General features: G+C 36.5%; 1 protein-coding gene across 16 annotated transcripts in view; it reads left to right on the top strand.

The window, feature by feature from the left end:
* The window catches only part of KTN1 (kinectin 1), a 102,185-nt gene that overhangs the window by 33,112 nt on the left and 46,197 nt on the right, over positions 1 to 22,876 (top strand). For all 16 annotated transcript variants that reach the window (XM_087448469.1, XM_087448476.1, XM_087448472.1 and 13 more), the window contains 10 exons: positions 2,905 to 3,042; positions 4,455 to 4,625; positions 5,636 to 5,766; positions 11,181 to 11,297; positions 13,528 to 13,668; positions 16,220 to 16,326; positions 17,150 to 17,282; positions 18,673 to 18,760; positions 21,761 to 21,927; positions 22,353 to 22,421. In XM_087448469.1, the coding sequence (XP_087304595.1) occupies positions 2,905 to 3,042; positions 4,455 to 4,625; positions 5,636 to 5,766; positions 11,181 to 11,297; positions 13,528 to 13,668; positions 16,220 to 16,326; positions 17,150 to 17,282; positions 18,673 to 18,760; positions 21,761 to 21,927; positions 22,353 to 22,421 (1,262 nt within the window). The remainder of the gene's footprint in view (positions 1 to 2,904; positions 3,043 to 4,454; positions 4,626 to 5,635; positions 5,767 to 11,180; positions 11,298 to 13,527; positions 13,669 to 16,219; positions 16,327 to 17,149; positions 17,283 to 18,672; positions 18,761 to 21,760; positions 21,928 to 22,352; positions 22,422 to 22,876) is intronic.

The raw sequence follows: 22,876 nt of genomic DNA, 5'->3' as shown, positions 1-22,876 counted from the left end.
TAGTATTGAACACAAAACAGCATTTAAAACTAAGCTTTATGTAACAGGTATGGAAAAAACCTTTAATAGAAATGTATAAAACCCAACTATTTGACTAAAACCACTAAGCAGTTAGAAACTTTTACACTTATTTCAACCAGTACTTTCTAATCAGTGTGGTAGAAGTCAAAGATGAAAAGATATATCAGATATCGTTTTTCACCCTTGATTGATTCATTTTGCGAACAGCTACCATCTGTTTTATTCTAGTTGTTATATTAGGTACTAAGACTGCAGAGATGAATAGTGCATTTTCAAGGTAGTCATGTGCTAGGTGTAGCCACAAACGTAAAATAGATTACTATAATACAAAAAGTTTAGTATAATGATCTAGGTATGTCTAAACTAGTGTAGGAGTTGTAAGGTGGGCCACATAGAGCATGTAATGCTTGAAATTAATCTTAAAGGATGAATAGGTACTAGCTGGTTTTTTTGGGTGGCTGGGGAAGGATGGGCTAGGGTATTCCAAAGAGGGGGTTAATTGGTGCAAATGGAAAGGACATGAGAAATGGCGTGGTGATGTGTGAAACTGCAGTTTACTCTGTATGAAAGGACTTGTGTGTACCATTAAGTTGTTCAGGTATCTTGTGCAGTGTTAAATTAGTTATCTTGGATTTTAAATATTTGTTTGCCAGCTATGATACTAGAGAAATAGGAGTAAACACTTCATAGTGGGGGAGAAGGACATGTAAGCCAATAATAAAATGCAACTTATGTAAGAGATGTACAAAGTATGGAAGAAGGACAGTGGCCAAAACAACTACTACTTAGGAGGCCCAGGGCTGAAAAGCTTTACAGAGGAGGCAGTGTCGGAGCTGCGTCTTCCGGGATGAATCACTTCACTAAGCAAGTAGTGGGGTCTCATTCACATTAGCAGAATATCGTGTAAAGGCATAAGGGTACGGTGCATTGCTGAAACATGAAGAGAGAGGTAGGGAGTACTGTTAGGAAGCAAAGCTGGAAAGATCTGCAGTCGCTTGATCATTGTGGTTTTTGTATACAGTGCTGAGGAGCTGGGATGGTATAGTTTAGCCATTGTTGACGATTTTCAGGCAGGTTAATTTACATGGTCAGATTTATATTTTAGAAGATGTCTTTGGCAGAACTTCGGAGGACAAGTTTTATGGTGTAGTATTTGATGTAGGCGGACTAGTTAAGAGGTTATTTTTTCCCAAGTTAAGTTGGAGGACTGAACTACGGTAGTGACAGAAGAAATAGAAAGTAGAGAGGTCTACAAAGTAAAAAATGACATGACTAACCTTATTGGATAGGGTATGGCAGATAAAAGAGAAGGCAGGATCATGGCTGATTTCCCAAGTTCTAAGTTAGGTCGGGGTTGGCAGACATCAGCCTATGAGCCAAATGTGGCCTGCTTCCTGTTTTCTCCATGAGCCAAGAATGACTTTTACATTTTATGGTTTGAAAAAAATCAAAAGAATAATAATATTTTGTTAAATGTGGAAATTATATGAAATTCAGACCTCTGTGTCCATAAATAAAGCTTTTTTGAATGCAGCCACACTCATTTGTTAACATACATCTGTGGCTGGCTTTCACACTGCAGCAGCAGATGAATAGTTATGAGTCTGTCAAAGCCTAAAGTATTTACTATTTGGCCCTTTGTAGAAAAAGTGTGCCAACCCCTGATTGGTAGGTAGTTGGTAGCACTAAGATACGGAAAACTGGAGAGAGAGTGGATGTGTATGTCGAGGAGAATGCTTTCAGTCTGTGTTTTGGGTACCTATGGGGGCTACTTACATAGGATGCAGTTCAGGCTGTAGTAGGATATGTAAGTATGGAGACCTAAGGCTAGAATATAGATTCAGAAGCCTTAAGCATGAAGATAGTAGTTGAAGTCATGGGTGTAGATAAGATCGTCCAACGGAAGTATTTAAATTGAAGACACAACTCTGAGGAATATCAGCATGTGAGGTGTTCAGTAGGAGCAGCTCACAAAGGAGGCTGCATTCCAAGTGTAAGAAAAGAATTATGGGAGCTGATAGAGAATTTTAAATTTTATTTTATTGTGGTAAAATATACATAAAATTTACCATCTTAACCATTTTTAAGTGTATTATGTACATTCACATTCTTGTGCAGGCATCACCACCAGCCATCTCAAGAACTTTTTCATCTTCCCTCCTGAAACTCTGTACCCATTAAACACTAATTCCCCTTGCCTCCTTCCCCCCTGCCCCTGGCAACCAGCATTCTACTTTCTGTTGCTATGAATTCGACTACTCTGGGTACGTCATATAAGTGGAATCGTACAGTATTTGCCCCTTTGTGGCTGGCTTATTTCACTTAGCATGATGGAGTTGAGAGAATTTTAAGGAGATAGAGACCAATAGTATGAAATGCTGAATAGAAGTTAAAGGTTAAAGGATATTACTGGTAGAGTATGGCGTTTGGGACACTAGGGACCTCAGTAAATCTTTTCATGGATGTAGTGGAGGAGATAAAAATCAGATTGCAATTAGTTGAGAAATGACTGGTAGAAAAGGAAGTACAGTCTATTCTTTTGTCAATGTAAGAAGGAAATGGGTGTGGGAGGCTAGGAATTACAGTGGTGGGAAGGGTTTTGTTTTTTAAGATGATAGAGATTTGACCATGCCTGTAGGCTGAGTAGGGCTAGGAGTGGCTGAGAAATAGGATATAAAAGAAGGAGCAAGGACTAGAAGTCTTGAAGTTAAAGAGCAGGTGTAGCAGAGTAAGAAAGCTAGAATGATAAGTTATTAGTGAGAGAGTTGTATATCAGAGTTTAAAATTTGAGTGGTAAAGCAGTCTGGGAATTATTCATTAATAATTGAATCTTTTCTGGTGTGTTCATTGTTTGCTATGATGATTTTTTTATTTTTAATAAAGATGATCAGGATAAAAAGGTGGAAACTCTTATGGCACCTTCAAAAAAGCAAGAATCATTGCCTCTGCATCAAGAGACTAAACAAGAAAGTGGATCAGGAAAGAAGAAAGTTTCGTCAAAGAAGCAAAAGACGGAAAACGGTGAAATGCGTAGCTATGTATTTTATAAATACTAATTCTAGAGAAGTACACTAGGACAAGGACCCTGAAGACCTCATGTGCTCTTTAATTCCCAGCCTGATGTGTACTTGGACAACCATAATACTGATGCGAGTCCAGAGTTCTCTTGAGCCCCATGGTGCTCTGACAGATGGGCAGGCTATAAGTTTGGGATGAAGAGATTTATCTGAAATTTAAAAAGGACAAAGCATTTATAAATATTCTTAACTGAGTTTTGAAAATAATGTAAATAGCATACAGTCTCTATAGAAGAAAAATATTCCTGAAATATTTGTACTTCTTAATATCACTTAAAGATTGTGTGCTTGAGGACATTAGCTAGATCTGTCATTATCCTGCATTCCTAATTATTTCCTAAACAATTTTTAATTGCATGTATGTATGGGAAGTATCCAATTAAAAGTGATGGAGCAATTTTTATATGTTCAGAATTGTCCGGGGAAGACTTAGCTATGAAAATTATATAGATTCAACAGTGATTTTCAAGTAGTATTGGGTTGTGGTATCAACTAGTGCTAGAAAATAGTAAAATTGGAAAAGGAAAAGATGAAGTTCTATTTTTTGTAATAAAATTATGACATATCAAGCAATCAGGTATAGAAAAATATTACCCAGAAATATTTGATAAGATTAAATATTTATTGTAAATTTTAAATAAAAGAACTATACATGCTGAAAAGGTTTTTATAAAAGGAATATAGAGAGATTCCCAGGTGGGTGTGGAAGTTTGTATCTCTAACCAACAGACATCAGACTTTAATGTTCAGACTCTTAGAGTTCTTCTCATTAAGATTAGGAACAAGGTAAGGAGGCTTCCTTACTCCACTTTTAATGTTGTTCTGGAAATTTTAACCAGTGTTGTAAGATGTGGCCTGGAAATTAGAGGCATAACTGTTAGAAATGAGATGATATTTGCAAGGAACAATCACTGATTTTTGTACCTAGCAAGTGAAAGGAACTGAATTAAAAATTATCGATTGCAATAAGAATTCAGAAACATGCCAACATAACTAAAAATTAATAGTTTTCCTTAAGCACTAATTAAACGTGAATGGATTCTTAGTTAAAACAGGATAAAAATGAGAACTAACTGAAATGTAAAGGATTATAATAAGAAATTTTCAGATACTATTTGAAGATAGGCTACACACTTTTAGATGATTTAATTTACTATAAAATAACATTGAACTGGTACTGCTTAATTAGAAGAGTGTTTTGATTTGTTAAATGATAAAATTGGAGTTTAAAGCCAAATTGAGCTGGTATTAGAGATTTGAAAATAACTACATTTATCATTAAAGTGTGCTTACATGTTGTTTAATTACTCTGTTATAAAAAACCCTAATTAAAATTTTGTTGAATTTAAATTGCAGTCTTGGTGGATGAACCCCTTATTCAAGCAGCTACTTATATTCCTTTGATGGATAATGCTGACTCAAATCCTGTGGTGGATAAGAGAGAGGTTATTGATCTGATTAAACCTGACCAAGTAGAAGGAATCCAGAAAACGGGGGCTAAAAAATTGAAGACTGAAACAGACAAAGGTAACATGCAGAATGCAACAACCTGTTGTATTGAAGAAACACATTTTTGAGTTCTGATGGAGTCAGGTGCATTTTCTCATAGAAATAATGGATTGCAGAAAACTAATAGAATCCTCGTGGTGAAAGATTTATTGGTAGTTTTCTAGTCCGATCTCCTCAGCTTTGTAGAGTTGGACACTGGAATTTGACTTGCCTAGGTCCCGCGGCTATTTTGATATGTGGTGATCTTTTCCCTTCTACTATTGCCTCCTGCGATGTTTCTGTGTTAATTCACAACCACCTTTTATTATTATTTTTAATTGACTTTTATTTTTTTTAGAGCACTTTTAGGTTTACAGCAAAATTAAGTGGAAAGTAGAGAGAGTTCCCATGTACTCCTTGTCCCTACACATGCACACAGTTGCCTTTTTAAATTTATAATGTAGCTGAAGTATTAACAGCCCTGGGCCCCTTTGGGTCTGCTGGGTGGCAGTTGCTTTTAAGAAGGGGAAGTTGGTGCTAATATAAGAGCCCCAGAGCAGTTGAATTGGGGTGAATCAGGAGAGGTTTGGTGCATGGATTTTTTTAAATGTCAGAATTACTTGTATATATTTGGTCTTTGTAAAATCAGCTTTCTGTCTACAATTATCTTCGAGCTTATTTTCTCATCTGTAAAATTTGGTTTATATGTCACGAGTATTAAGGTTAAATGAGAATGTTTGTGAATATATCTAGGATAGATACTAGCATATACTAGACATTTGAATGATTTTTTTTTTAAGTGAGGGCATACTGGCACTTTAGTATTCTGTAGCTTGAGCAAATTTTTAGTTAATGTAATTATTCCATATTATATTAACGATGATAAACTTTTTTTTCTCTCTTGACTGGAGCATTTATTGTTGTTTGACTTGAAATGTAAATCTCTTTTCTCTTGGTTATTGACTTTCTGGATCAAGAATTCTTGATGCTTACCTTTGCTGAAGTTATTACTTGTCTTTTAAATGCCAACTTCTTTTTTTTTTTTAAAGAAAATGCTGAAGTGAAATTTAAAGATTTTCTTCTGTCCTTGAAGACTATGATGTTTTCTGAAAATGAGGCCCTTTGTGTTGTAGACCTGCTAAAGGAGAAGTCTGGTGTGATACAGGATGCTTTAAAGAAAGTAAGCATATTTTTGATTATAGGCATATTTGGGAGCAGTGATTAGAAGTTCACCAAGCAAGACTTCTGCTAGAGTCATAAATTATTATCTATTCCCATTCTTCACACCTCAAAGCACATAGTCACATTTAAGAGTTCTGGAATGCCTTCAGAAGTTATTTCATGTATCTGTACCAATCGATACACTTATTTAGTGAGATGTCTGAGTCGTCTGAGGTTTTGACAAAAGTGACTTGCTTATATTGAGTAAGATGATTTATATGATACTATAGTCATTTGGCACTTGGCTAAGGTGTGCCTTGCTTTGCTTTGATTGCAAGTGGTGAAGGCAAGGTCAGGTGATTTCTGGATAACATATATGGAATGTTTTTGTGACTGAAGATAGCACCATTTGAAGAACCTGGGAATCTGTTGTTGTTTAGTGTGTGTGTGTGTGTGTGTAAGCGTGTGCAGTATTACCCCTCTAAAATAAATGATTTGGATGATAGAATCACTGCTATGACTGACTAAAATTTGTAAAAAAAACAAAAACAATCCATGGAATTAATATTTAATTTCTCATGAGTCATGTTCACTATATTATCATGTGTACTGTGTCATACTGGGAAAGGTGACAAGTTTTCAAGTGTTACTTGTGTGAGATAAGATGACATCGTGTCTAGTATTCAATATTAGATGGTGGACTTAACTGTTCTTTTTCCAAACACACATGCACCCACCCACCTAACCACTTATCTGCTTTAAAACCTTTAGTGGCTTCTGTTTTTCTTAAAATAAAGACTACCCTAGTCCAAGCCATCACCCCTCACCTCATTACCTTTGGTTGTGTCCTAGTTGATGTTTCTGCTTTCCTTCTTAGCCCTCTAATCTATTTTTTCCACACATCTGCAAGGTGACCTTTACAGAGGTAAATCAGGTTATATTACTCACTGCTTTAAAAACCCTTTGGTGCCTTTCTTTTTGCATTTAGAACATAATCCAGCTTTCTTAGTAGGCCAATACCTCTGTCTTTACAGCCTTATCTCATAGCATTTTCCCCATCCCCTCACTGCAGTCACCCATACTAGGTCTTTCTGGTTTCTCTAGAGCATACTAAACCATTTCTTAATCTGTCTGGACTGTCCCAAACCCTCGTCCTCCCCGCCAATCCCCCTTGGTTAATTCTTCTTTAATATGTCCACTTAAATATCATCAGGCTTGTCTGAATTCCCATTCTAAATTGTTCTCCCTGTTATTCTTTCTCATAACTGTCTGGATTGTTTTGTCATAGCATTTATCATAGCATTATAAGTCTGTTCATACCACCAGGTACCTATTGACAACATCTTTTACAAATCTATGGCATTTTACAACGTAGTATGCTTGTTGGACAGTCTTCATGTGGCGCCAGCAATGACCTAGAGTAAACAGGGTGTTTGAGGGTAATCAGAGTGTGTGTGATAACTCTATGTGACTTTGGATACAAAGTCAGATTATTCTGTTGCAAGGAATTTTCCTGAAATTTTTGGTTGAAGAATTTGTCCTTTGATTTACTTTGTTTTAATTGGGTAAGTATATATCATAAAAGAGTTTTAGCTATTTGTGGGAATTGGGAAAAGCTCCTAGCAGGGAAAAGCCTCCAGCTGAAGTTACTGTGTTATTACCTAACTGTTGGAAATTATTGCTTGTTAAAATTAAAAATAATTGCTTTAAGTATTTCTCTTCTGACTAAGGATGTTGGTGGTGGCTTATGGGGGCAAGAGTAGTCATTTTATTGTCTAAGAGAGCTTTGAACTCCAGTGACTGGGTGGTAAATCACAGTCCCCCTGCTAGCTCTTTTAGGCAGACCAAGGAGGAAGTTGGGGACTGTTAAAGGTAGTGTTTTGAAATAGAGTGAGTGTTTTGAAACTTTTCCTTGGAACCTTTTGGCTTTGAATTAAAATCTTCTAGATTTCTCAAGGAGTGGTTCTATTCTCATCTGCAAGGACTCAGTGCCTTTGTAGGTCCTCTGTATTCTGGGAAAGACTAGGGAAGTTCAATTTCTCCCTTTTCTTGTTACCGAAACTGAGTCTTGGTCAGACCTTTAATAACCTTGAATAAATTTCAAGGTTCCAGATGTAAATGAATCCCACACCTAATAAAGACCACTCCAGAGAAAGGGGAAAAATAAATGCAGGAGCACTAGCACAGGCATAGACTAGAGATAGAGGAGTTAGAGGACTTGCTAACCAGTTAGCCATGGTGGCCGAAGAGGAGTCTAGAATGAAGCCTTGTTTTTGCTTTTAAGTAACTGGATAGATTGTGGTGACAGTGGTATTTGTGAATACTTTGCAGGGGAAGAGAGAGTCGAGCATTGTGAAAAATTTTAGGAAGTTGTTTTAGGCATCCTTTGAATCATTTAAGTGGGTATAATCATTTCATAGTTGAATGTATGTTTCTCTGGAGTTGAAAGAAGATTGCAATGGGAGTGATTTAGGAAAGTAATCCACTATCACCAATATGTATGGTGGACGTATATTAGACCAGAGAGGATGTGAGGCGTGCTAAGACGTTCAAGAATGAACCCTGAGAATCACCAGCATTTAAAGAGCAAGGAAATCCACCACAAAGAATACTGAAGGAGGAGCAGAAGGTGGGGAAACACCAGGAGACAGTGGAATCACAGATGCTTAGGGAGGATAGAGAGTTCAGGGGTGGGGGGGGGGAGTCAACAATGACATGCTTTAGAGAGAGAAAGGGATCAGGATTGAAAAACTGGATTTGACATCCTTAGTAAAAGTAGTTTCATTGGAGTACTAGACTATAAATAAATGACAAATGAATAGGAAAGGTGACAGTGTCCACTTTGCATAAGCTTAGATGAGAAGGGCAAAATAGAGTAAAAGCTAAAGGGGTTGCAGAGTTAGAGAGGAGATGTTATGTTGTGTGTGTGTGTGTGTGCACATCCCTTTGTGTTTAAGCTATGAGATACGGGTATTTTATAGTTAGAGTGTAGGTTAAGATTCTGGGCTCTAGAGTCAGGTTTCCTGGATTCAAATCTGGGCTCTGCCACTTTGAGCTTTGTGGCCTTAGATAAGTTACTTAACCTTAAGGCCTCGATTTCCCCATCCCTAAAAAGGGAATGATAATCACCTTTTGAGAATTAGATAATACATAGTAAGCGCTTGGAGTTCCTAGCATATAGTAATTGCTCAAAAATGTTGACTGTTTATCTGATTACTAGTGAGAAAATGTTTAAGATTTATTTGATTGTTTTAGTTGATTATTAATTTCTTAGTATTGGTCTTTAAATATGCTTGCCTCAATTATGTGATTTTTCAACTTTATTAACTATTTTGGCCCCATGTTATATAACTTAAATTTTTCCCTACCTTCTCTCTTCTTTCTCAACTTTTGTTTATTATAACATTTATCAGATTCTTATCATATTTAATGTTTATTTTGTGACTATAATTTTCATTTTGTTTAGTCATAATTCTACAGTTTAACGGTGGGTTCAAAGCTTAATACTAGCTCTTTTGCTATAGCTTCTGTATTCATCTCTTGGTTGGCTGAAGTTGTTTTCCTTGGAATTTTTTCAAGCAGGGCTCTTGGAAATCTTATTTCCTAAATTCTGGCAAGTTAAAATGCTTCTTAATTGTCTTTATACTTGAATGATAATTTGGTGGGGTATTGCTGTTGTCTACATTCATGTCGCTGGATAGAGGTCCGAGACCAGCCTGAATTTTGCACGCTTTTCATATATTTTTATCAAACTACACTCTCACAATAAAAACATTTTTGGGGCCATTAACCAAGTGTTTATTATTTATTGGACTTTTCCAGTGTCCACCCCACTGTACAGACACCGGGGGATTCAGCTTTGAAGTTCAGCAGTAATTTTACTATAATATAGCTGGGGCATTGACTCCTCTATCAATATTCTTTTGGATAAAGCATGTCTTTTGAATCATGAGATTCAGTGTCCCTTAAAATAATGGGTATCAATTAAGCATATGTTGGATCTTTGCCTGTTGTGTTTATCTCTCATATTTTAGTTCTAAAAAAAATAAAGCTTTTGGTTTATTTCTACTTCTTTTTATTTAATTCTCTCCACGCTGGACTCTATGTCTCTCACTGTATTTTCAGCAGCATGTCTTTTTCTGGCTGCTGCTTCTGATTGGGTTGTATTTCTGAGATGGTGTTACTTTTACTTCTACTCTGGGTTTTGCCAGCTCATATTTCATCACATTCTGTGGTCTTATCTTTTCTCTGAAGCTCTTTCTTGTGAGCTCTGTTCTTGGCTTTTATTTTTCCAGAAATGACTGCTATATTAGATTTTTAAAAATCATGGTTTATTTTTTAGGAAGATTGGCCCTGAGCTAACATCTGTTGCCTATCTTCCTCCTTTTTGCCTTTTTTTTTTTCCCTCCCCAAAGCCCCAGTAGATAGTTGTATGTCATAGTTGTACATGGTGATATTTTTTAATCATGATTTTTGTCTGCTCTTTGAGGATCTTTCTCTGGTCGTTTTTCTTCACTTTCCATTTGTTTTTTCTTATTATTTTCCTTCCTTTTTTCTTGTATCTTGCATAGTCCCACAACAGTTTCTCTTTGATCAGTACTCTTCTTCGAATGAAGGGTGTTCCTCTTGGCTCATGTCTGTGCCTGGAGATTGATAATGAAGGGCCCAGGCTAACTGGTGTTCTCCTTGGGCTATGTGTGCAAATGAGTTCTTTCAGCCTTTCTTCCCAGATAAAAGACTTGACTATAAAGAGTCTCACTGTAGAGAATCTCTCTCGACTCTGCCTCACTTGCTAGCTGCTTTCTTTGAGTAAAGTTTGTCAGTATGATTTCTTCTTCATTCCTACTTCTGCTTCTTGAGACCTACTTCCAAGAAAATTCTTACCTTCTGTCTTTGCTCGTTCCTGATGTCAGAAGAAGGATTGTTGGTTTTACTTTTCAGGATATGCCTGTTAACTTTAGAGAACGATGCACCCATGGGCACCTCTGTGGTCTGGGGTACATTCTGGCAGGGTTCTTGAGCACCTCTGTTTGATCTCCACTACTTTCGGCAGTCTTTCCTGATGTTATGCTTTCACTTTGCATGTAAGTGTTTCCTTTTGGTTCAGTTTGCATTTTGATTTTGTACTCCTCTTGATCTTTTAGGAGGAGAAGGGGAGATTGCTGTTTTGACTCTGGGATTAAAGCTGGAAGTACTATAATTCTTTGTAAAAATTTGTTTCTTGATTGATATGTATCCTATCATATGCATCAGAATATATACTGATACATGACTTTTCTGAGTGATATTTCACTGACCAGTATTTTTGGCAGTCGTTCTACTTCATATGTAATAGTGAACTCTGCATTGGCCTAAGAACACTTGATATTAGAGACTTCATTTTCATAAGCCCATGTAACTATTACTAATTCTGTGTTGATTTCTCAATGGTAGTCAAGTAAAGGAGAATTGACTGCACTTGTACATCAGCTTCAAGAAAAAGACAAGTTGCTTGCTGCTGTGAAGGAAGAGGCTGCTGCTATGAAGGATCGGTGTAAGCAGTTAACCCAGGTGAAGAAAGTCTTGTATTGAAGGGATATACTTTCTGAATCAGAGGCAATGAAGGACTTTGGAAATTGTCCATAATTCCTGATTTAATTTTTTGTGTAATAAATTTATAGCCAGTAAAAGTCATTTTCTTTTAGAATTTTGGTGGTGGTGGGCTTTTGCTCTTTCATGTTATTATAGTCTACAGTTGAATTATGAATTTAAAATAACAGTGCTGATAGATATCCTGATTTTAGAATAACAAGCGTTTGGATTTTGGGAGAATGTTTCAATTGGATCTGACTTAGAATTATTCTTTATAGAAGCAGAAAACTCGGTGTGATCTTGTTTTAATCCAGTTTATAGGATAAATATGAAACTCTTGCATAAGTAATTTATTTATGAAGGTTTTGATAAATCTTTATAATTTTTAATCAATGAGTGCTTCAAACCCCAGAAATTTTACTCTGGGAAGTAAAAAAAAAAAAAAAAAAAGACATTTAAAAAATCATGTCAAATCATATAAACTTCCAGTTATAAAATAAATAAGTCCTGGGGATGTAATGTATAGCATGGTGACTATAATTAATAATACTGTGTTGTATATTTGAAAGTTGCTAAGAGAGTAGATCTTAAAAGTTCTCATCCCAAGAAAAAGAAATTTGTAACTGTGTGGTGATGGATGTTAATTAGACTTATTGCGGTGATCATTTTGCAATATAGGCAAACATTGAATCACTGTGTTGTACACTTGAAACTAATGTTCTGTGTCAATTATATCTCCAAAAAAAAAAATTATGTAGACTGAGAACATAATTGAAATCCTCTAGAAAATGTGGTCTTATTCCCCCTGAAGTGCTTGTTTCTCCTTTTGGGAAGTAAATACAGTAGATTAAATGAGCTTTATTTCTGCATCGTTCACATCGCTACTTGATGACATTATGAGAATGGCCTCATGTGAATATAAAATCAAAACCTTTATGTGAATTTGATGTAAATAAAAAAAGTCAATGGAAAAACTTGGTTGGATTAAGATTAGTCAAAATTGTTGCTAAAATAAGTATGTTTTCTTAAGTTTAGAAACTTTAGTATAGTTTTATGTGGCCATACCTTAAAAATTTCTGACTGTGTTTTAAAAATTACAAAAGGTTACTTTGTGGTTATTCATCGAGCTGTACACTTCAGATGTGTATGCTTTTTTCCTAAATGTATTGTAGACATCAGTATCACAATTCGCAAATGTAAATGAACCAACTCATATGGGCAACCATCAATTACATAAAAATCTTAAATTTTGCCAAACAGTTTCCTAGAGCAAGGGGCATGGACTGATCATACCTGTAGAAAACTTTGCAGTTGCTTGGCTTTCTTGTACTTTGATCATTGATATTTTTTCTAGGAGTTCATAATGCTTGCGACACAAAATGAACTCACTCTTTTAAGATTTGATTTGGGAAGATAATAAAACTCTGCTATGATTTTTTAAAAAAAGTAAAGGTCTGATTTTTACTTTCCTTTATTCCAAATTTCCATTCTGCTGTAAATATATCTTATCCTTATCTCTTCCCCTAGGAAAGAGACTTCTTTTTTTTGTCTTCCAGTCTATTCTTTTTTAGGCCTTTTTCTGTACCCTGAAAGAGAGCTAGTGCCTGTGTGTAATAGACAACTAACGATTTTGCTTTGACAGTGTTCTTTCTTAGAATAATTAGAAAGTAGGATTTATTCCAAGTTCAACTCTGTAACTCTTAGACCAGGAAGTGCATTTGAAATATGAGTAAACAGAACAGCAAAGTGTTTATGAAGGTGGAAAGAGCAGGTAAGATGCAGAAGACACTGTGTTTGATCTTGCTTTTTAAGCAAATACTTACTTCAGAATTCATGATTGGTTTACTGACATTTTTGCTGATGTTAAAAATGTTTTATTATTACAGTCTTATAGTACTTTTTTTTTTTTTTCGGTGAGGAAGATTAGCCCTGAGATAATGTCTGTTGCCAGTCCTTTTCTTTTTTTGCTGAGGAAGATTGGCCCTGGGCTAACATCCTTGCCCATCTTCCTCTACTTTTTATGGGACGCCGCCACAGCGTGGGTTGACAAGCAGTGCATCGGTCCATGCCCGGGATCTGAACCTGCGAATCCCGGGCTGCCGAAGCAGAGCATGCGAACTTAACTGCTATGCCATTGGGCAGGCCCCAGTGCTGTTTTTTTTTTTAATAACAAGTTTTTCATAATTCCTGTTCTGGTCTACTCTTCTAGGAAATGATGACAGAGAAAGAAAGGAGCAGTGTCGTCATAGCAAGGATGAAAGATCGGATCGGAACATTAGAAAAGGAACATAACGTATTTCAAAACAAAATACATGTCAGTTATCAGGAGACTCAACAGATGCAGATGAAGGTATATTTTAATTCTTTGAAAACAAAATGAAATGTTTGCATTCATTTAATTAGCAAACTTTTAAGTGCCTAATATGTGCAAGACTGTGTGCTGGGCCATGGTACAATGGCTAAACTGGCTCCCTGTCCTTAAGTAAGCAACTTTTCTAGGTGGGGAAGAGGTGGGGAGGCTGGAAGCTGACAAGTAAAAACTCCATTAACATAGAGGTAAGCGTTGGGTGCTTTGGAACAATGGAGATGAGAGGTGGGGAAGAGAAGGACTGATAGGGAAGACTTGTTAGAAATGATATGTGGACTGTGTTGAATCTTTTGAAACAATTAGGCTTTGTCAGGTAAGGGAGTGAAGGAATGGGCACTGGGTATAAGAGTTATTATGTGGTGTGATTCCTTAGTCCCATTTCTAGAAATGATGGTTCAGTGAGTCTGTTTTGGGGCCCAGGATTGAGCTTTTTAGTGAGTTTGCTTGTGTTTCCGATACAGGTTGTCTAGTGATAACAGTTTGTAAGAAATCAATGAGAGTTGTCATATTTGGGAATCAGGGCTGGAATGAAGAAGAGAAGATCTAGAGAAGTAAATAGAGGCCCTATCTTAAAGGGCCTTGTATACGTGAAACCTGGGGAGCCAGTGAAGGAGTTTGAGCAACCAATATTTTTCATTAGTACTCTGGTAGCACTGTGGAGAGTGGAACAAAGGATAGTTAGAAGGCTTTGCAGGAATCCACGTGAGAGAAGGAGGGCCTGAGATCAGATGTTGACAGTGAGGGGAAGACTTTGAGAGATAGGGCACTTGGTAATAGAGCAGAAGAGAGAGGAAGAGAGAAGTGATAATGAAGGATAACTCCTAAGGTTTTGGCTGAAGTGACCTTCTGTCTCTCGTTTTTACTTTTACCTGTCTCCTTTCAACATTTTAGAAACTTCAGTTCTTACTGTCCGTCTTTTACACGTATCATCCATTTTCATGATTCCACTTAGGTCTGGACCAGTGATTTTGTTGTTGTTTTCTTTCTTTTTTTTATTTTGGAGATAAAAAGGCTATTGAAGAGCATGGTTTGGGTCTGCTTGTCAAGTGGGCTTATAATATTCCGCCTAATTGAACTTCTAGACGGGTGATGTTTTGAAATTATTTCCACTGCTGGCTGATGCTTCAATGTGGAAGCTCGTGTCATCACCTCACATTTAACATATGTCTAAAATCAAACTCTTGCTTTCGTTTTGGTCAGGTTGTTTTTATCTTCTAATATTTTGAGGCATTATAATCTTTAGGCTTGAACCCTTTGGTTTCTCTCTCCCTTGCCCAGTCTACAGTTTGTTCTGAAATCTTAAAGATGCTTTATTTCTAGTTACTCGTGCATTCAATTCTTAGACATCACCTTAGTTTATTGTTTCATAGTATCATAATTATAGCACCTTAATAGGTCTCTCATTTCCATTCTAACATGTAATTAGTACCAGATTGTTTATAAAATATTACTTTAATCACATTGCTAGTCTGCTGAAAAATTTTAAGTTGTTCTTCACTACTGTTAAAGTCTCAGTGTTTTCCATGGAAATGCCACTAGTAGCAAAAAAGAAGTGAATGAATCTATTGTCAGGTTCTTACCCTCAAGCTTCTATGTTTTCATTTGGCCCAATCCTCCATATTCCCAACCCCCAGCTATTTGAAGTATTCTTTCCTGTTAATAAGGTTATTGAAGACCTGATTTTCCTAGCCTCAAGTGATCTTTTCTTCTTAATTCCTACTTACTATTAATTTGAAAATTAGTTAAGTACTTGTAGCAACATCTTTTGAGGGTGAAAGGTGTTGAAGTGATTCATCATTTTTTTTTTTACTTGATTGCTTATAGAGGCCAGGATATAGATTTCATATGGTAAGTTCTCTGAAAAATAGAAACATATACTTTAATTTCTCTTAATTGCATAGATTTACTAAAAATTATTAAGATTATTTCACATACTAAAGTAAGACATATCCTTATAGGAATATAAGACTTGGGGTTATCTTTTGATTCTGTAATTCTGAAAGAAAAAATTAGAGGTCAGAATATTTTAGCAAGTACATTTTTGTGTAATGAATTTGCCATCTATTGGGTTATGGCTCAATTTGTAACTTACTATATATGTATTGAATGTATTGTCAGTTTTTAAACTTTTGATTACTAAAATCTTTCATTAAAAATATTGCTAACATAAAATTGACATATTCTGGGATCAAGACAGTCTTAATTCTATGAGTCCTTTGGATAGGAAAGAAGTTCTAAATCATCTTTTAGTTCTAAAACAACATCTCTGTGTATTTATTTTGCATTTCAAATATGATAGCACCTAGCATCTACTTGTGTTCTTGAATACTGTGGCAGCTTGTATTTACTTTGCATTCATCACTATCAAAATGTAGTTTATCCTTTAATTTGTTTATATTTATTTGAGAAAGGTGGTTGAAACTTCGTTCTATTGATGCTTTTTACATTCTTATCATAAAGTTTCTTTTAAAAGAAACTTTTAGCTTTAGCAATCATTTTCTAAATCTTACGTGTGTGTGTAAAATAATTTTAGTTTCAGCAAATTCGTGAGCAGATGGAGTCAGAGATAGCTCACTTGAAGCAGGAAAATGGCATACTGAGAGATGCTGTCAGCAACACTACAAACCAACTGGAAAGCAAGTATGTTTCCAAATGCTTTATTTTTAATTGAATGGCAGAGAATTTTCATTAAATGGCAGAGTATTTTCATGAATCATCAAAGTGGTGTTTGATAGTGATTGGTTAGACTTTTGTTTTATACATTTTTCTAAAATGAGTTAATTTTGAAAAACAATTCTCTTGCTGTGTGAAGAACCTCTTCAGCTGAACTTTATGATAAATACTAGTGCCACCAGTGGCATAGTCTACAAATTTATGAGACTGAATTTACAAGTTTTAAGCCATCTATTCCCTTTAATAGTAGTTCTCAAACTTAATTATTCTCAAGAGCATCTGGCGTGTTAGTTAAAAAGCATATTCTTGAGTCCTACCACTAAAAGATTATGATTCAGTGGCTCTGTTGTGGAGCCCAGGAATCTGCATATTAAGACACATTCCTTGTGATAGTGACGTAGTTGGCTTTGGGCCATACTTTGAGAAACAGTGCCCTAGAGAAGACTGGTAGCATGCTTACATAGAGTAAACACTGACTGGTTGATTTTAATAAAATTTCAGACACCAATTTGAGGGTGATACTGTTGATTCATGCTTATGAGTGGGTGGTCATCCATTTTTCTTGGTTGTTTTATAGTGGTTTTAGAATTGGTGTAATTATCAGAATGATTCAGAGATTATACTCAACCAAACTTCGTTATTAGTACATAGTCACTATAATAGCACTCCTTTTCAGTTGGCTGTAAGTGGAGTTACTAACTCAGCAAAACTAATAGAAAATATATTTTGTTTATCTACTCTTTATGTGTTTGTGATAATGGAGAGTTCCTAACCCAGTTGCTGTTTTTAGGCAGTCTGCTGAACTAAATAAACTGCGCCAGGATTATGCTAGGTTGGTGAATGAGCTGACTGAGAAAACAGGAAAGCTGCAGCAGGAGGAAGTCCACAAGAAGAATGCTGAGCAAGCAGTTACTCAGTTGAAGGTGACGAATTTCCACCTGTATTTATCATTTCATAAATAATGTAGATATTTAGTGACCTAAATTTGTATATAAGTGTGAGAAATGAGGTTTGAGGCTTAATGGGACCTGTGGTCTTAGTGCCTGGCCTATATAGAAGTCTGTGCGCTAATGAAAGAATTGAATATGGGCTTGAGTTTGAAGTTAAAGACTGTTTGAAGATACGAAAAATGAAATTAACTGATTGACAGGTATAAACAGAATTTCAGCTAATAAATAGAGATTCGAGTCTACATGTGTAAGGCAAAAATCATGTGGTTAAAATTACCTTCAGCATCACTTATCATCCATGACTTGGATTTCTCAGTAAGTTCAGTAGAGCCTATCTTTCTTCCATTATTGGAATAGATGCTTTTCCTTTGCTTGAGCACAAGACCAAGGACTGCTCCAGTTGCTCTCACTTGAGCCATAGTGTGCAAAAATCACACATTGTTTGTGAAGACACCGGAATGGCACTTGGTACCATGAGATGCTCGTACTGAGAAAAGATGCATGGGATTTCTCAGGCTAATTGAGAGAGTAGATTCATTTCTCTTGTACTTTATAGCATATGCACATTGAGTAGAATGATGAGTAGAATTGTGTGTTCCTCCTTTTACTGGGGAGAGGATTTGTTGAAGGTGTAGTTCAGGTTGTGTAAGTTAAATGTATTAGACAGATTCCTGTCTAGGTCATTGATATAATCATACCTTGATACCAGTTCCAGAGTAGTAGGGGTTAAAAGGGCTTTGAGAATAATTGAATATGGAAAATAGCGTGATTTTTGTTTTCTTGAAGTTTTCTTGGGTCCCTGTGGGAGATTGATATAATTGTCCTTTCTTTTATTTACTATTTGTCTTGCTGGTGTGTTTATGGCTGGCATTTATAAATATAGAAGTTTGTTCTCTATGGATTTGGATAAGTAGATAAAGGACACTAAAGATTATAGTCATAATTGAAATGTTGTGCTGTACCTCAAAATATGAATTGTAGGTGTTTAGGAGATTTAGCAATAAAGATACCATCCTGTCTTTTGAAAGCCTGTCAGCTGAAGGAAGATTGATGGAAAACAGATCATAGCTGAGTGGATTAGATATATACATAGTAGTGGCTACATTGATCCACCAGTACAAATATTGAGTTTCTGAAATAATCTCCAATCTGTAAATCTTGTATATTGGAGGGTAGAATGGCTGTGGCTGATAATATCTGTGTGCATTATCAGGCTGGGCATATCTGCCTATCTTATTAAAATATAGGAGACTGGTTGTTGGAATAAGCAGTTTTATGACACAACAGTAAAAGGTAGAGGATGCCGCTTTTTTTTTTCTTTTACTTGAAATCCTGTGTTTTTGCTGAATTATCCTTTCTCCAGGTTCAACTACAAGAAGCTGAAAGAAGGTGGGAAGAAGTTCAGAGCTATATCAGGAAGAGAACAGCAGAGCATGAGGCAGCACAGCAAGGTAAGAGGACGAGGTATTCACATAAATTTAGTATATAATTCTGGGTAGGATTTCCCCCTTCTCCATATGTGAAGAAAGTATAATTTGGCATTCAATAAAAATAGCTTTTACACTTACAGAGTATCTATTTCTTTAACATCTCTTAGGTTTTTAAAAATAAGCTCTCTCCTAGCCCTCTCGAAATGTTAAGTTGCAGATAAAATTATTGTCCATAATAGGGTAGTGGGAACCTGGTTGTGTGTGTTTCCTTTCTATAGTTATCAACTCTTCGTTTTATTTATTTATTTTATTTAATTAATTTATTTAGTTAGTTATTTAGTTAGTGAGGAAGATCCAGCCCTGAGCTAACATCCGATGCCAACCCCTCTCTTTTTTGCTGAGGAAGATTGCCCTGGGCTAACATTCATGCCCATCTTCCTCTACTTTATATGGGACACCGCCATGGCATGGCTTGACAAACGGTGTGTTGGTGTGTGCCTGGGATCTGAACCTGTGAACCCTGGGCTGCTGAAGCTGAGCGCGCGCACTTAACCGCTATGCCACTGAGCTGGCCCCTCTTCGTTCTATTTTTTGTTTCTAAGGAAAGACTCACTTCCTATATTGTGAAGAGAAAAACAGTGCGAGTATTACCCTTCCAAGTCATTTACTTAAAACTGCTACTTAGTACTAACTTTCACTACTTATTCTTAATGTGATGAATCCATCTGGGAGATAATGGAGCTTGTATTGTGTGTATTATTACTGTCTCCACTACTCTCTTGCTCCCACGGAAGAGGTGATGAGCTAGTAGAATACATTTCCACACCCTAGGAGAGATCATACAGAGTGTTGCTCTGTATTGGTTTCCTCTGATTTCTTTTACCCCCTCTAGGTATTTCCCTTTGGTTCAATATCTAAATAGACCCAAAATATTTGAAGCCCTTTTTCTTTATATATAAAGTTAAGATACATTAGCTTACTTTTAAAATTAATATTTTATATTTCATCCACAAAGCACACATGAATTTTGCCAAAAGAATTGTAACTATAAACTATATGTAACTGTCCATCAACTGTATAACTATAAACAGTAAAAGCTCACTCTGACCAGAACAGTCACTTTTGCTTTTAGTGTTTTTGTAATATTTCTAAATAAGCATAATTTTTATACTTACACTGCTGTTTCCTGATAGGCATCTGTTATCTCTCTATTACAGGAAATGAGGGCTGAATACTCCCATACTGTTCCTCCCAGCTCCCCTCATTCTTCTGATGTGGTTTTGCATACTCTTTGATTATATCAATATTCATTGTTTACATCATTATGACTGTGTAACTCAATGCTGAGCCAAGATAAATATTAAAACTGCAATTCTTTTTGTGAACAATGTTCTTTAATTATTGCTTTATGTTTTTAACTTGCTTGATCTTTAGTTTATTGTTTAAAGTTTTACCTATGGTTAAACTCCCCTTAACTCTCTTCCTTCCCCCAGCCTCTCAACCTGTTAGATGCTAGAGAATCTGTTCATTTTTCCTGGGGATATCCTTCTGAAGTCCTCAGTTTTCCTGCTCCAGTACTTGTTGCTTTCTACGTTGTCTCCATAGCTGTCTTCCTGAGATTTTCTTTAGTCTCTCTACCCTGTTTTCCGGATCCTATGTCACTGCCATCTTTTTTGCTTTCCTCCTTCATTTATAGCGTATCTTTTAGTAGCTTCGCAAGAGTGTGCCTTGAAGTACATTTGTTGAGGCTTTGCTTATCTGAAAATGTTTTTATTCTTTCTACCTTCATGCTTGATTGGTAGTTTGACTGGATGGAGAATTCTAGGTTGGAAATAATTTTTCCAACAGAATTTTGAAGGCATTAATTCAGTGTTTTAACTTTTATTGTTGCTGATAAAAAGTATTACGCTCTTCTGAGTTCTAATCCTGGATATTACCATATATAAACATATAGTTTAATTTTCAGGAGTTCTTTTTTGAGTTGTGTTCAATTCTATTAGTGTCGTATTATAGAAGGAACATCTTTTCTTTTTTAAAAGATTCTATTTATTTATTTTTTCCCCCCAAAGCCCCAGTAGATAGTTGTATGTCATAGCTGCACAACCTTGTAGTTGCTGTATGTGGGATGTGGCCTCAGCATGGCCGGAGAAGCGGTGCGTCGGTGCGCACCCGGGATCCGAACCCGGGCCGCCAGCAGCGGAGTGTGTGCACTCAACCGCTAAGCCATGGGGCCGGCCCGAACATCTTTTCTTAAAACATAGATAATACACACGTGCGTGCACACACAGACTTGCACATTTTCCTCTTTTTCTGTATATTTGCCTCTCTATCCTTGGTGATGGTGGTCCATACCCCCCCCCCCCCCCCCGCGCCGTTTTGGACTTCCTCGACTCTGCCAAGTTAGTGATCATCTCTCCATTTTATTTTAATTTCTTGTGATTTGGAGTTACGTTTATTTTCTGATTGCATCAAAGATAGTTTATGTTTCTCATTTGCTTTGTTGTTTTGGGGTCATTGCTAAGAAGAGAAGCAGACAGAAAAGTTTTACTTTCTCTTACACCAGGATGTTTGTTAGCCTTCAGCATCTTTCTGTTTTCCAGGTAGGAGAGTAGAGGGAATTTATAAGAAATTCACTAGATAACTTACTAAAGTATCTTTGGGGAAATAAAGAATGTTTCCAAGAAATGATGTAACAGTTTTAAGCATCCATGTACCATTTAGTTAACACATTTGAGTGTGTACTGTGTGCCAAGTCTTCGGCACAGCTCTGGATGTAGAGAAAAGGCAATCTCTGATCTCAGAAAGCACACTCTCTGGGAAAGGAGACAGATTAGTACAGTGTGTCAGGTGCTGTGATAAAGGTAAGCATGGGCTGGCTGCTCAGGGGAGCCGTATGTGGGAGAGGAAGCAGAGGAGAGATTCAAGGGGGGTTTTCTGGAGGAGGTAATGCCTCCACTAGAGATGAGTAGCAGCAACCAGGCAAAGGAAGAGTCCTGTGTAAAATGCAGTGTTTTGTTACAGATTTACAGAGCAAATTTGTGGCCAAAGAAAATGAAGTACAGAGTCTGCACAGTAAGCTTACGGATACCTTGGTATCAAAACAACAGTTGGAGCAAAGACTACTGCAGTTAATGGAATCAGAGCAAAAAAGGGTGAACAAAGAGGAGTCTCTGCAGATGCAGGTTCAGGTACCTAATTTCCCCTCTTTTTAAAAAATCAAGATGGGCACTGGTTGGATATGCCTGTAGAAGAGAAAGCATAGTCTATCTTATGCTAATTCTGGGGTGGTGATGAATAATTATACCTTAATCTTTCAGCAGTAGTCACAGTATGGTGCATTGGATATGTGCTTGAAGTTGTCCTCACCTACAGTCTCATGCTTTCTGTATTAGATGAGGAACAGCACAACATAGTCCTAATGTCTAGCTTATGGATTAACTATTGGAATAGAATGCCTAGTCAGTGTGGGATAAAAGTGTGCCTTTTGGAATCTAAGAATGCCTTTTTAAAGGTAAACAGATGTACCTGTAACTCATTTTGTTCATATACATTGCTATATTTGTTAATAGCGCACTTTTGTCCCCCTCTTGTTTTTGGTCGCTGTTTATGAAAGGATATTTTGGAGCAGAACGAAGCTTTGAAAGCTCAAATTCAACAATTCCATTCACAGATAGCAGCCCAGGTAATGGTACTTTCTTATTGCTTATCATTATTAATAGCTTCCTAGCCATGCAAAAAATCATCTGAGTGCCTATTGAGTGCCAACCACTGGATTAGTAGTTGGGAGACTAGTCAGTGAATCAACAGTGATGATCCTGAGTGCAAAGCATTCTGAAAAGTATGTACAGTGCTGTGGGAAAACACTAAGAAAGAAATCCAAATCCAACTAATGGGGAGGTGGGTTAGAGAGTTTTTACCATAGGGGTAAAAAATATCCACAATCCTGTCACAAAACAGGAGGAATTGGCCAAGTGGTGTCAAGAAGAATGGTTTATGTATTAAAGGTATTCACTAAATATTGACTAGCCGTAAGGGAAAACAGTATATACTCTCAGGTGATGGCAATATGTGAACCATAGCTCTCAGATTATATATATGCAAAAGGATCATTTTAAAATTTATACTTCCATTTAGTGA

This window comes from Ceratotherium simum, chromosome 24 (genome assembly GCF_057802395.1).
Source record: "Ceratotherium simum simum isolate JZ-2026a chromosome 24, ASM5780239v1, whole genome shotgun sequence".
In the NCBI taxonomy this organism is placed as follows: Eukaryota; Metazoa; Chordata; class Mammalia; order Perissodactyla; family Rhinocerotidae; genus Ceratotherium; species Ceratotherium simum.
Note: the sequence above shows the minus strand (reverse complement) of the source record. Positions and strands in the feature narration are given on the sequence as shown.